This window comes from Candoia aspera, chromosome 1 (assembly GCF_035149785.1).
Source record: "Candoia aspera isolate rCanAsp1 chromosome 1, rCanAsp1.hap2, whole genome shotgun sequence".
Classification (NCBI taxonomy): Eukaryota; Metazoa; Chordata; class Lepidosauria; order Squamata; family Boidae; genus Candoia; species Candoia aspera.
The window spans coordinates 75,939,396-75,951,452 of record NC_086153.1 but is presented as its reverse complement, the minus strand read 5'-3'; the positions used below and the strand labels follow the sequence as shown (position 1 = coordinate 75,951,452).

Sequence of the window (12,057 nt, the reverse complement as noted above, 5' to 3'; positions counted from 1 at the left end):
TTGCAGATACATTACTTAACTTTGAGATATAGATAGATATAATTAGATAGGTACTCTCTCTCTCTCTCTCTCACACACACACACACACACAAACCTATACCTGTTTCCATCTTCATGATACACATATCACTCTCATACTTTTTGAAGTATAGCTATTTTCTGCGGTTGAGAAGGGCAGTCTCTATTTCTAGCCCCTGCAGACCAACTGGTGAGCTGATCAGCCTGAATAGTACTGGGGGAGTGGTGTGGTTAATTAATTAATTAATTAGCATGGTTTGTTTATTTATTTATTTATCAAATTTATCACCGCCCATCTCCCCCTCGAGGAGGGAGTCTGGGCGGTTTACAGTAAAAAACAATTAGCCACAAGGTAATGAATACTATACAATAATATAATATAAATGGACAATAAAATATAAAATATAAATATACTAAAATGTAATAGAATCCAGATGGAAGAGTTCTCCCTCAATCTGTAAGCAAAACAGGGCAATTCTAGGGAGCTAGCCATTCTCCTTCCTGTCCCAGGCTGATAACAAAACCAGGTTCTTAAGTTTTTGTGGAAGTCTAGGAGTGAGGGGGCATGAGGGGGCAGTCTCAACTGCAGGGCATGAATTTGTAATGAGTTGTAATGAGAGAACCAATATTTGTATAATATACTTCTGTGAGGGACTACAGTAACGCAGATGGTTCTCAGGAAGCAGGGAGCACATTCCAAGGAGCGGGGCAGGACAAGAGACAACACAGCCCGGAGCTGGACCATGGGAAGACAAAGAGATTCAGAGTAGCCATGCCCTAGAGCCTCCCAGGTTATTTCCCTTTAGGTTAGAATAGAGTCTGGCAAGATTCTGTCTATATGTGATTTGAGCTAATAAAGAACTGAAGTTTGGCTGGATTGCTTCCTTGTCATTCTTGGGCTAGGCCTGACATCTTCACACCACAAAATGGAATCTGTGCATATTTTGCAATATCTTACAATTGGATTCAAGGTTACTGAGTTCCATTTCTACATTTTTAAAAGACGTATCAGTGAACAAAGTTTCTCATAAGCTCAACTTCAAAATAGCTATTTTCACTGGAGATGTTACACATTTTTCCCCCACTATTCCCCTGATTTAATCTTCCCCACACCCTGACACAAATATCTGCCATTAGCTCATTAAGGTAGTATGAGAGAAATCATCAGGTAAAGCATCTTTTGGATTTGTCACTGAAGCTAGTTTGAAGAGCACAAATGGAATGGGTTGTGATGAATTCCTGCTGAAAGTTCACCTTTACTGATTGGGTGTTGAACTCATGTACCTTTAAATAAGCAACTCTTGGATACAGCATAACTAATATATGCATGACTTTGGTCCCTTGTCACATATGAGATCTCAGTGAGTATTTTGAGAAACAGAACCCTATGTCCCTCTTATTGGCTGTTATGTTAAAGCTGACATGGAAAGCTAGAACATCTGGCAGAAAGGAAAACAGAAGATTTCAATAAGCGTATTAGCCCATTCTCTCCAATCAACATGCAATCTATCTTAAGAGAAAAACAGCCATTCAAACTGCCTTTGGAAAGATTCCATAAGGTTTGGCATCAAGAGTTTCAAGTTGAATGATTTCATTTTTATAAGATTTGCACAGAAAACTGCTTCCTGATGTTTGCTCTCAAGGTATTGCATGCAAAAATTACAGGTTTTAGGAGGATTGGTCTGTGCTGCCAAAAATCTGCACTTAGATATTTTAGAAGTTGGAACTCGTTTAAAAAAAACCCTATTTTCGTATTTGATTTTTTTTCCTTGTTATTATGAGCACTTACTCCACCCTGAAGTGAGTTTATTCTATCCAATAGCTACTGACATGAATTCTGAGGTCTTCTAGTCCATTTCAAACAAAAGGTATGGTTTTAAGCAGAGCTGGAGATTAAATATTATCTTTCCATTCCGCTATCCTTAGCTCTCAGAAACCCTCCAACTGCAAATATCTCCTCTCCTTTTCTTTAATCACCTGTCTGTTATGTCAGGGGTTGCCAGAGGCAATGGCCACCCAATGCAAAAGGATCCATTGCTCCCTCCCAGGGTCAACAGCAACTCACCTTCTGACCAACCACCAGAGTGATGCATTGTAAGAAAGCCATAGCAGCCAGCTGTGCAGGCAATTTAAAATGCCCCTCTTCAAGGATTCCTCATATAGGCTGCTGGTGAGGGGTAGCAAATTGTTTCTGAGAGCAACGTACCTTAGACATAAGGAAGTGATGGGTCAAGAGAATAGCAGATACAGGCTTATCTCAATTCACCCTGGGTCTTGGTCCATTACTGGTCCATTATCTGATGTATCTGCTTTGTTGTGATAAATATTAGAGTTAGCTAGTGTTTGTGATGGGAACAAAAAGTCCCTCTGGTGGGAGGAGATGGGCGATGACAAATTAGATAGATAGATAGATAGATAGATAGATAGATAGATAGATAGATAGATAGATAGATAAATAGATAGATAGATAGATAGATAGATAGATAGATAGATAGATAGATAGATAGATAGATAGAAGATAGAACATTTTCTCTTTTCTATTCTTCTCTGTCACCATAAAGCCTAGTGGACAATAGGAGAGGCAAATATGAGAAAATATGAAGGCGCATTTGGGAGATAGGCTAGAAGGAGGGATGGATGGACATAGCGTGGACAGTGTTTTCTAAACATTCAAATTAATATGGAAAAATTACTTTAGTTCTCATGCTTCATTTTTTCAGAATGAAGATCATTTCCAAATGCATCCTAGAAGAATTTTGGAGCATCTCTAATGATGACTGCAGATACTTTATATGCTGAGGGTATAAGATGAAAATGTCAGTCTTTGGAGCTCAGGATAAAAACGTTATTTTTCAATGTAGCAGAGAATAAAAAAGGCAATGAACCTGAGCCAGTGCACTAGATAGGACTGGACTAAAACAACTGATTATTAGAGGCGACTTCCACTAGTACAGCAAAGCTATCATTATCATCAAATACAAAACAGAAACACAAGAAATGCTGATTAATTCAACCATGATTGTGCATTAGATTTTCTTATTTATTTATTTGATTATGTTAAGTTTAGCAACGTTGGTTCTCGGAGCCATCACAGTGCTTAGTGTTTTGTTTAAAATTTCAGTCAACTTTGTCTTTGCCCACCTACACTGGGTTCCCATTACCATTACCCAGTCTGCCCTACAACCCCCAATTAGCATCAACTACCACTATAATCCTCTACTGAACCCTGTTTAAAGCAAACTTCATACACTTTGCATAGCAAATTCCATAGGGTATCTATTAGCTACCCCAAGAACTATTTAGTGCAGGAGTCTCAATCTCATATTGTCACAAGTGCTGCACAAGAACTAATTCATTCATTGTCCAAGGACCACAGCACTTAAAAGTTTTCATACACTAACACAACAGTCTCTAGTAACTCAAAAATGAAAAGCTGCGAAACAGCTTTTTCACATGGGCCATTTAACGACGCCTTTTTCTATTATTCCGAACACCAATACTTGGTTGCGTTACTGGGTTGCTCTGTAGCATTTGTTCAAGATATAATCTAGGAATCCCATCATAAAGCTGCCCAAATCCTCCTTCGTTTTTCCTTCTCTCCTTGCTGAGCGGGGAGTTCTTTTTTTTCCTTTGGTCTTTTTCTCTTTGTTTGCCCTTCTCTTCTTTCTCCTTACCTGGTACAGCCTGCCTGCCTGCCTTCCTTCCTCTTCCCTTGCTTGCTGCTTTCCCACCTGTTACCTTTAATCTCCTGGGCAGCTCCAGTCTCCCAGACCATCTTTTCTAGCCAAGCATTGCCTACCTGTTGCCCCTGCACAGAAAGCCACATGCTGCCCCCATGCTCTATGGAGTATGAGAGATGGTAAAGGTTCCTTGAGGGTGGTGCTAGTCACATGACTGGCTTTGAGCTGACCAGGATCCACTGTTGCCAAAAGACACACCAGGTCAAGCTACAGGGAGCTGCCAAAATGCTACTGCCCGCAGACTATTTCTCTTCCTGGAACACTTCCCCTGGTCTAGCTTGCATATCTGCATAGTGCTCTGTGCCCCAGGCTTGCTAGACAGTAATCTCAGAGCCTAGAAAGTACCTTGTGGGCTACAAAAAAATGATCGGGAGGGCATGAGACTGCTCAGCTAGTGTATGTCCTGAGTCTACTGCGAATCAATTTACTAGAGAAGCCCCAGGATATGAAAAAGCTTCCATCTTCATGATACTCTTATTATATCCTACATTTTAAAAAAGCCTCCTTCAAGTGAAGCTCAGCTCTTGGTGACTTCATGGACATTCCATGTAATTTTCTTGGAAAGAATTTGAAAAGATTCTTTTTAATTACCTTCTTCCTGGATATTTGATATGTCCTGTTGGTACTAACTTACTTAGGTTTCAAGATCAGCTATTTAGTTGGGTATGTCCTATACTACAAGCTTCTACAAAAGCAACAAAACTAAACAAGCCATCAAACCAAAACAAACCTTTGTTACGGTCATAGACCAGCATAAGGACAATGGGGTACAATCAATTAAAAAGCACAGAAGATACATCAGTGTCTAAAAAAAATTATGAACAGCTAGAAGATATTAAAATAGAAAGTATATATAGAAGTCTATAATAATCTAAAAGCAGGTGTAGGGGAGCAAACAAGCCCTCAAAATGGGAGTTAATCCCTACCTAGAGTCTCTGAAGTAGCCAGTATATGAATTGTTTTATTCATGTACAAATAAATAAATAATCTTCTGTTACTAGACTTTCCTTTGGCAGTGGGATACCCAGCCCTCTATCTAAAATAGGGAACAAATGAGAAAGCATATCAAGGAAACCATCTTACGAAAAAGATGATTTAAATTAACCTATGTAGACTGGGTCAATGTGTGGTTGAGGCAAGGCTTTCAGACTTCCCAAATTACTGAGCCATAGAACTGACTATGTACAGTGCAATTGACCTCAACTGTTTAGGATCCAAAAGTGGTGCTGGTAGAATTTCACTGTTCCTAAAACAGGAAACGTAGTATTGGGAATAATAAATTCAAATGCAACTTCACACAGACAAAGCACTAGCTTTAAAGAGTATTCAATTTTTTTGCTAATAATAATAAGAAGGAACAAACAAAATATCCTACACTGATAACTACTATATGTTCACAATATGAATATGATTGGAAGATAACAATTGATACTGATTGCTAATGTCCTATTACCCTTGATTTAATTAATTCATTTCATTTCATTAATGTCCTATTACCCTTCATTATTACCCAGAGTCACTGGGGGTCAGGCAGCATATAAATTTACTTAATAAAATAAACAAATAAATTTTGTCTGAATTAAAATATGCTCAAGAAATGCTGCACTGTCAAATATCCCTGATGATGTCTTTATTCATAAGCTGTTATTCCTGAATGAAGCTATCCCAGCTCCTGCAAAATTTGTTCAATAGATCATATATCCTTCAGTGAATACAATGCTTTAAATTATTCCATGGCAGATGCTGCCTAGAGAAAATATAAATGTTTATTATACCTTGGTTATTGCTTCTGACATCTTGGCACACTGAAAACTACTGAGGCAAAATGCTAAGTGTATAAAACTAAACATCAAACATCATTCAATGTCAGCTGCACCCAAATAAAACAACAGGATAGCACAAACACCACAATGAATGGAAACTCTGTGGTATATTTATATTTATATACAGACAGATGCTTAGACAGATAGACACACAGACTGACAATTTAAATTAATCTGTATATCCCAAAATATATTCCTGTGTGATTTTTGTTCTTCCCCTCCAAAAAGGAAGGATTTTTTTAAATCACTTTCATCTTCTCATCTTCAGAGGGATATGCAAATTATTCCAAGCTTAAAATGTTTTGAACTCAAAGTGGCCCTTTTGAGTGTTCAAAGCTCAAAGCGCTCATATTCCAGCATTTTGTCCCAAACTCAGTACTTAAAGAAGTGTTTTGTTCACGATAATGGACTGTTCTGATAACCCACTATTGGTTTTTTAAAAATTCTTCCAGTCATGGATTTGGAAACTTCATTAGCCAATAAAATAGCAATAGCCACCAGGAGTCAAACTAACTTGATGGCATCTAAGTAGTTAGCTAACTAAAGGATTTATTGGCTGGAGTCCATAGAGGGGAGGAAGAGATGGGTGACACACATGCCCTTGAGAATCATTTTGGACGCAAGAAAACTAAGCTACTTCCTGCCTGGTGTGTGGAACTAAGATTCATGAGCTGTAATGTAATACAGTTATCTCTGTAAGTTCTGTGGGTGCCATGCTTCCTTTTTCATGCAAGTTGTCAAATGAACAACTGTACTAGTTTGCTGAAAGCTGTTTTGCAGACAAGTTGACAAAAGCAAAAACCGCACATAGGAATTACTTATATGCATTTTATTTGCTATAAGCAGCTTAATATCTGCATACTGGGTATCTTAACTAGGAAAAACCTAAAGCAAATAGCAGAGAAATGTAATTCTTATTGTTTTATTCATGGACTATACTGTTGAAGTAAAGTGATAGCTGTTTTTTTTCTGTGCTGGACTTGGTTGGCTTTTTGTGTTTTATAAACAGAACTTGGAAAAGGGACTGTTAATAATTTATTCCATTACTTACTATTGGAATTTTTGAAGGCTTTATTTTATTTTATTTTTAAATCTTCCTGTTGAATATTTCTTAATATTAAGTGGAAGATACATACCCCTTTTAGTGAAAATTTGGAGAAGGCCAACCTGACCTAGCCTTAATGGCAAGAATAATTGATTCTGAATGGAATTATAATGGAAAATGAAAAAGCACTGAGAAAGAAAAGCAATACAATATTTGATTAACCCTGCAAGCATTTAGAAATTAGAGCTTATTTTTTAAAAAAAGCAAAATGTTAAAATACCTGGGGAGATGATGGACTAAAGGCCACATTGATTACAGATTCAGTGTGTCCTGTCAATTTGTAAGAATAGGTGCTGGAATGCTTCTCATATATGTAAGCCTGAAAAAGAACACATATTTAAAGTTGCCAATAGCACATCAAGGAACTAGAGTTTTTGTTTTAAATAACCCTCTTGGCAAAATGTGTACTTGTCAAAATTCCAGCCCTTCCAAAATTCCAGCAGGGAAAGCCACGGTATATAAACAGAGAGCAAACCCCACTCCCATCTCGCACTGAAGATGTTGCCTGGTCTGGCAGTGAAATGTCTGCAAGAAAACAACAAGGCTCAGAGAGCACCAAGGACTCCGCAGTTCCAGCCCTTCATTATATAAAAGTGAACAATAATCCAATGGCAGATGAAGGGGAAGATCTACAGTGCAGCTATTACTCAGGGACGTTTGGAGGGAGAGAGAGGTAAAAAAGTTAAGCCCTGCCTATTTTTTACATGTGTTCACGCACACCTAAAAAGAAGTCTCACAGATCATGTTAAATATCCCACTGAATAGTTACTGTGACTTGGCTCTTCTTTTTGTCTTCTAAACTAATTGTTTTCTCTATGATATTTATGATTCTCCTTTCTCTAACCAATAAATACAGTATAATTCCATCTCCTCTCCATACTACTTGGATGACATTCAACAACAGTACAGTAGCAGTTAAGCTGCTGGATTTGGACTTGGGTAACCTACAGTGCAAGTTCCCACTTGACCACTGTTCACTGGGTGACTTTAGGCCAGTCAGTCTCTCTCTACCCAGCCTACCTCTCAGAGCTGAGGTGAGCTCTTAAGAAAAGGTGAATATGCATGCAACAAATAAATGAGGAAGGCACCACATGATCAGCTCAAATCTTGATCCAACACCTTAACAGACCTGAGCAAGTCTGGGTCTGGTCACTAAGTTGATGAAAAGGTCGGTGTATTCATTTAAAACTGTCTGCACAAAACACTAGTTTTGCCTGTATGACCGTAAGGAAAGGACAGGCAATCTAGATAACCTTGCTGGTCCTCCCATCCATCCATCCATCCATCCATCCCCCTTCCTCCCTGTAATATCCAGAGACTATGTTGCCATAATCATTGTATTAAAAAAATATTTATTTATTATTAATGCCTTTATACCCTTCCCTCCTCTCTCTCTCTCTCTCTCTCTCTCACTCTCTATCTATCTATCTATCTATCTATCTATCTATCATCAAATTTATATAGCTGCCCATCTCACAAGAAGTGATTCTGGGTGGCATACAACTAAGATATAAAACAATAAAACATGTCAAAAAACAATCATTATTAAAAAGTTTAAAAAGCATACGGCTTTTTTATTTTGATTCTGTGTGACTCAAAAGCAGCAAAGTTCAAATAATATGATAGTAATACAATACGTAATCATAAAATAAATTGTCCAAAGACATCATAACCGTATTAATCTTAACAATTACAGTATTACCATCATAAAATCTAGTATCATACATTGGCATAATCCAATTACATGGCAAAATAATTCTGACTACTCATGCCTCAGTCCCTAAAAACTTTGGGAAACACATTTTCAGAGTTTTTCTCAATATCAGAAATGTGAGCTCAGGTGTTACATCTGCTGGTAGAGCATTCCACATGAGGGGAGCTCATGTAGAAAATGACATAAAGTACTAGCATAGCCCCATACTCTTTGGCCTGAAAATGAACGTACTGGGATATATGAAGCCCCTAAATCCAGACTGATTTCTTTCCCAAAAGTTGAGCAGAGAATTTGGAACCATCTCATACGGCTTCACTGAGCATGATATTAGGTTCAATAGTAAGGAGTACGGAACCAAGAGACAAACTTGTAACTCATCAGTAACTCCTATTTATGTTGTCTTTGCTCATCTTACTGTAAACTTACAGGTTCTCTAAATCATTCACAGCAAACTAAATAAAAACAGTATAAGAAAGCACTATCCTAATTAATTGGAATTCACTGCAGTTTAACAATCATGAGCTTCAGCCCATGAAGAACCATGCCAACCTATTTTTAGAGAGCATGAGGTCTCTACCCTATTTTTACAAGTAAGAAACAGCAGGATAACCACCTGTAAGTTTTGTTTACAATAACTTTGCATGGTGATGGATTTTTATGCCAAAAGGAAATATGGTTTTAATTTTGGTTTAAGCCATCTTGCCAACACATATTCTTCCTTGTCAAATGCTGGAGAATTATGGAAGGCAGTTTGCGATTAATATTTTTAGCTGTATTGTCTATTTTGGCATCTTGTTCAGGGCATGTATTTTACAAGAGGTGAAAGCACTATGTTTTATAAATGCAAATAAATTACAAACCACTGTTACACAGTTATTGGGAAGAGGAAGCTTATGTAACAGAGCTATTTCTAGCTTTCCAGGTCTGAAGGCTAGCATTACTGATTGCCAGCAAACCCTGTGGGGAGATTAAAAGAAGAGCTACTCTGCACTGCATCAAATACACTTTCTCTACATCCCACATTGGTCCAGTATATCAAGAAGGCTACGGTCTACTTTATCAAATGCTTTGCCAAAGCCTATGTGCGCTACATCTACAGCATGCCTTGGTCCACCAATTTAGTCACATTGTCAAAGAAAGCAGTAAGATTTACCTGGCATTTTCTGTTTTTAACAAATCCATGCTGACTTCTAGTAATCACCTTGTTAGTTCTTAAGTGCTCTCAAACTTTTGTGATTTCGATTTATGAAGAAGTTTGAATAAGCCATGCCCAAACTTTTGCAAATAAGATGATTATATTCTCCTGGAAAGATTTTGTACACCAGATTGTAAATGGTGGTTATAGGAAATGTCAACTCTTAGCCTTTGAATTAGCTTTGTTTCAGCAAAAAGACAAGACTGGATAATCCATGCAGTCTAGATTTAACTCAGTATTTAAAATCTGAATTGCAATGATTTGTACAAATATATAATTAAGATTTTTATATTCAAGAAAGTAGTGACATCTCAAAATCTTGGATTAATTTTAGTTGTTTTTTGTTTTTCTTTTGTATCTAGTTTTTTTATTTCTTTCCTTTTCTATCTTTATTGTTCTTTTTTGTTCTTTCTTTTCTTCAGTTAGTTTTGCTTAGGTTTTTCCTTTTCTGTCTACAGTATTTCCTCTAATAGTGTTATAGTTTATATATTTGTTATTACAGTATGTGTTTATATAATGCCTTTGTAACATTTTAATTGAAAAAAATCTGTTTAAAATTACTTCATCTGTAGATATAGATAGATCCTGCTCCTGTCAGATGGTTTAGTGGGTATATTCCAAGTACCTTCAGTTCTATGACTTTCTGTATATTTCTTAAACTGCTAATGTACCTTTTCAGTCTGGCAATATGAGCCACTTAATTTCCTTTCAGCCGCATTACACTGAGACGCCTCATGCACATTACAGCTGTTCCCCTCTCAGTCCTGATATTACTGGGTTTTTTTCCACAAAATACAAAATATAGTTCTTAGAAACATCTTAGAGTTAGGGTTAGGCTGGGTGAAAAACATGATTACCTCCAAAGATGGGGTGGGGGGGGGACTGGCTCTTTGTCACTTCCCATGCTAATATCTAACTAGGTGAGAAGGGGTGCTGGTATGAAAATAATCTGATCAAGGCAATCTCTTAGACTGTCAAGGCAGGATGCAGCTGGAGAACATGCATCTCCCTCACCACTGCAAGAACCTACAAGTTGGACCTCACTTTTTCCTGCAGGTTATTGCCAGGAAGGTGCACAATACAGCATCTTTGGCAATTGGAATACCATATATTATTAGAATTAAGTGACTATACATACACATTTATCTTCAGATCCACAAGCAATGAACTGGCCACAAGGAGAAACACTGATTCCACATGGATGACAGCGGCAATTATGACCTTCAAAACGGCGCTCACACCTGCAGAAGTTAAACACATCTAAGTACTACAAATTTGTAAATGACTGCTTCTAAGTTTACTCATTTTTTTCAGCAAGGTACATGTTCTATTTATCTCTACCATACAATGAACATCCAAGAGAAAATGATGCACCGTAACATGTTCCAGCTGCAGAAAAAAGAGCATTGAAGTATTTTGTGCATTACAATGAAGTCAGTAAGTTGCATTCAGGTTACGTTAAGTATCTCAGTGTAATAGTACCTGGCTCAGATTTAGTTATGACTCTTGCACTGTTAGCCAGACACAGAATGGTAACTGACTTTCTACAGTAGGAGGACTATTCCACTATTTCTTTCTTTTTTGAGAGAGAGTTCTGCCTCAATAAAAAAAAATTATTGCAAGATTTTATTCATTAAACATTTCTACAAAAAAAAAAATTCTACGAGACATATACACAAAAAGATTTTCCAACAAAACAAATTAACAAAAAAACAACATACATTTCTACACATCTTACTATAATGTCTTATGATTTTAACTTTTCTTTTTCCTAAGAAAAATAGGTGTGTCAACATATACAAATCATATAAATAAGAGGTTTCCGACTAAACTAGCTAAAGAGATGTATTAAACCCCCTAATGTAACTCCCGATAATTTTGAACTCTTATTTTACTATTCCGTTATTTCTGCATGTTCAACTTGCTGTTCTCTGTGTCATGTTCACTGTTTCAATGTGCACTGTACATCGTAACGTTTCACGTGCCATGGTGCTGACGCGCGTTTCTGTTTGGAGGGAGCTGCTGTGAAACTCTGTATCTGTGTTCATTTCAATGGAATGTGTTTGGGTTATGTGCTCTGTTCAAGGACTTTTCCCGTGGACCATCAGAGGCCGTTGGGAGCACCTGGGATTGTGAGCTTGGGAAGATTCTATGGGGGGAGGTATTTCATTTGCACCGAGGGTTTTTAGTTTGAATTTGGCGCGCTTTCATCATTCTCAGCTTTCTCTGTGATCCTGCATACTATTCTTTAATAAATCAGATATCTTTGCATTCCTGCTCATGAGTCTGATGGTGTTTTAGAGTAGGCAACCGTTACACTCTGGGCATGACACCTGCTGTGACTAGGAAGAGGAGAAGTCCAATCCACTTAGATCGGCTTATGTTTCCTATATATTTTGTAGTATTCATTTTTTTAAAAACTGTATTTTACTTAGTCCTCATAAAAGTTTTTTATATTTAAT

General features: G+C 37.3%; 1 protein-coding gene across 1 annotated transcript in view; it reads right to left on the bottom strand.

Moving 5' to 3' along the window:
* The window catches only part of WDR27 (WD repeat domain 27), a 68,473-nt gene that overhangs the window by 15,326 nt on the left and 41,090 nt on the right, over positions 1-12,057 (bottom strand). The window contains exons 22-23 of the mRNA XM_063290451.1: positions 10,734-10,836; positions 6,907-7,005 (exon numbers count right to left, since the gene is read on the bottom strand). Coding sequence (XP_063146521.1) covers positions 6,907-7,005; positions 10,734-10,836 — 202 coding nt within the window. The remainder of the gene's footprint in view (positions 1-6,906; positions 7,006-10,733; positions 10,837-12,057) is intronic.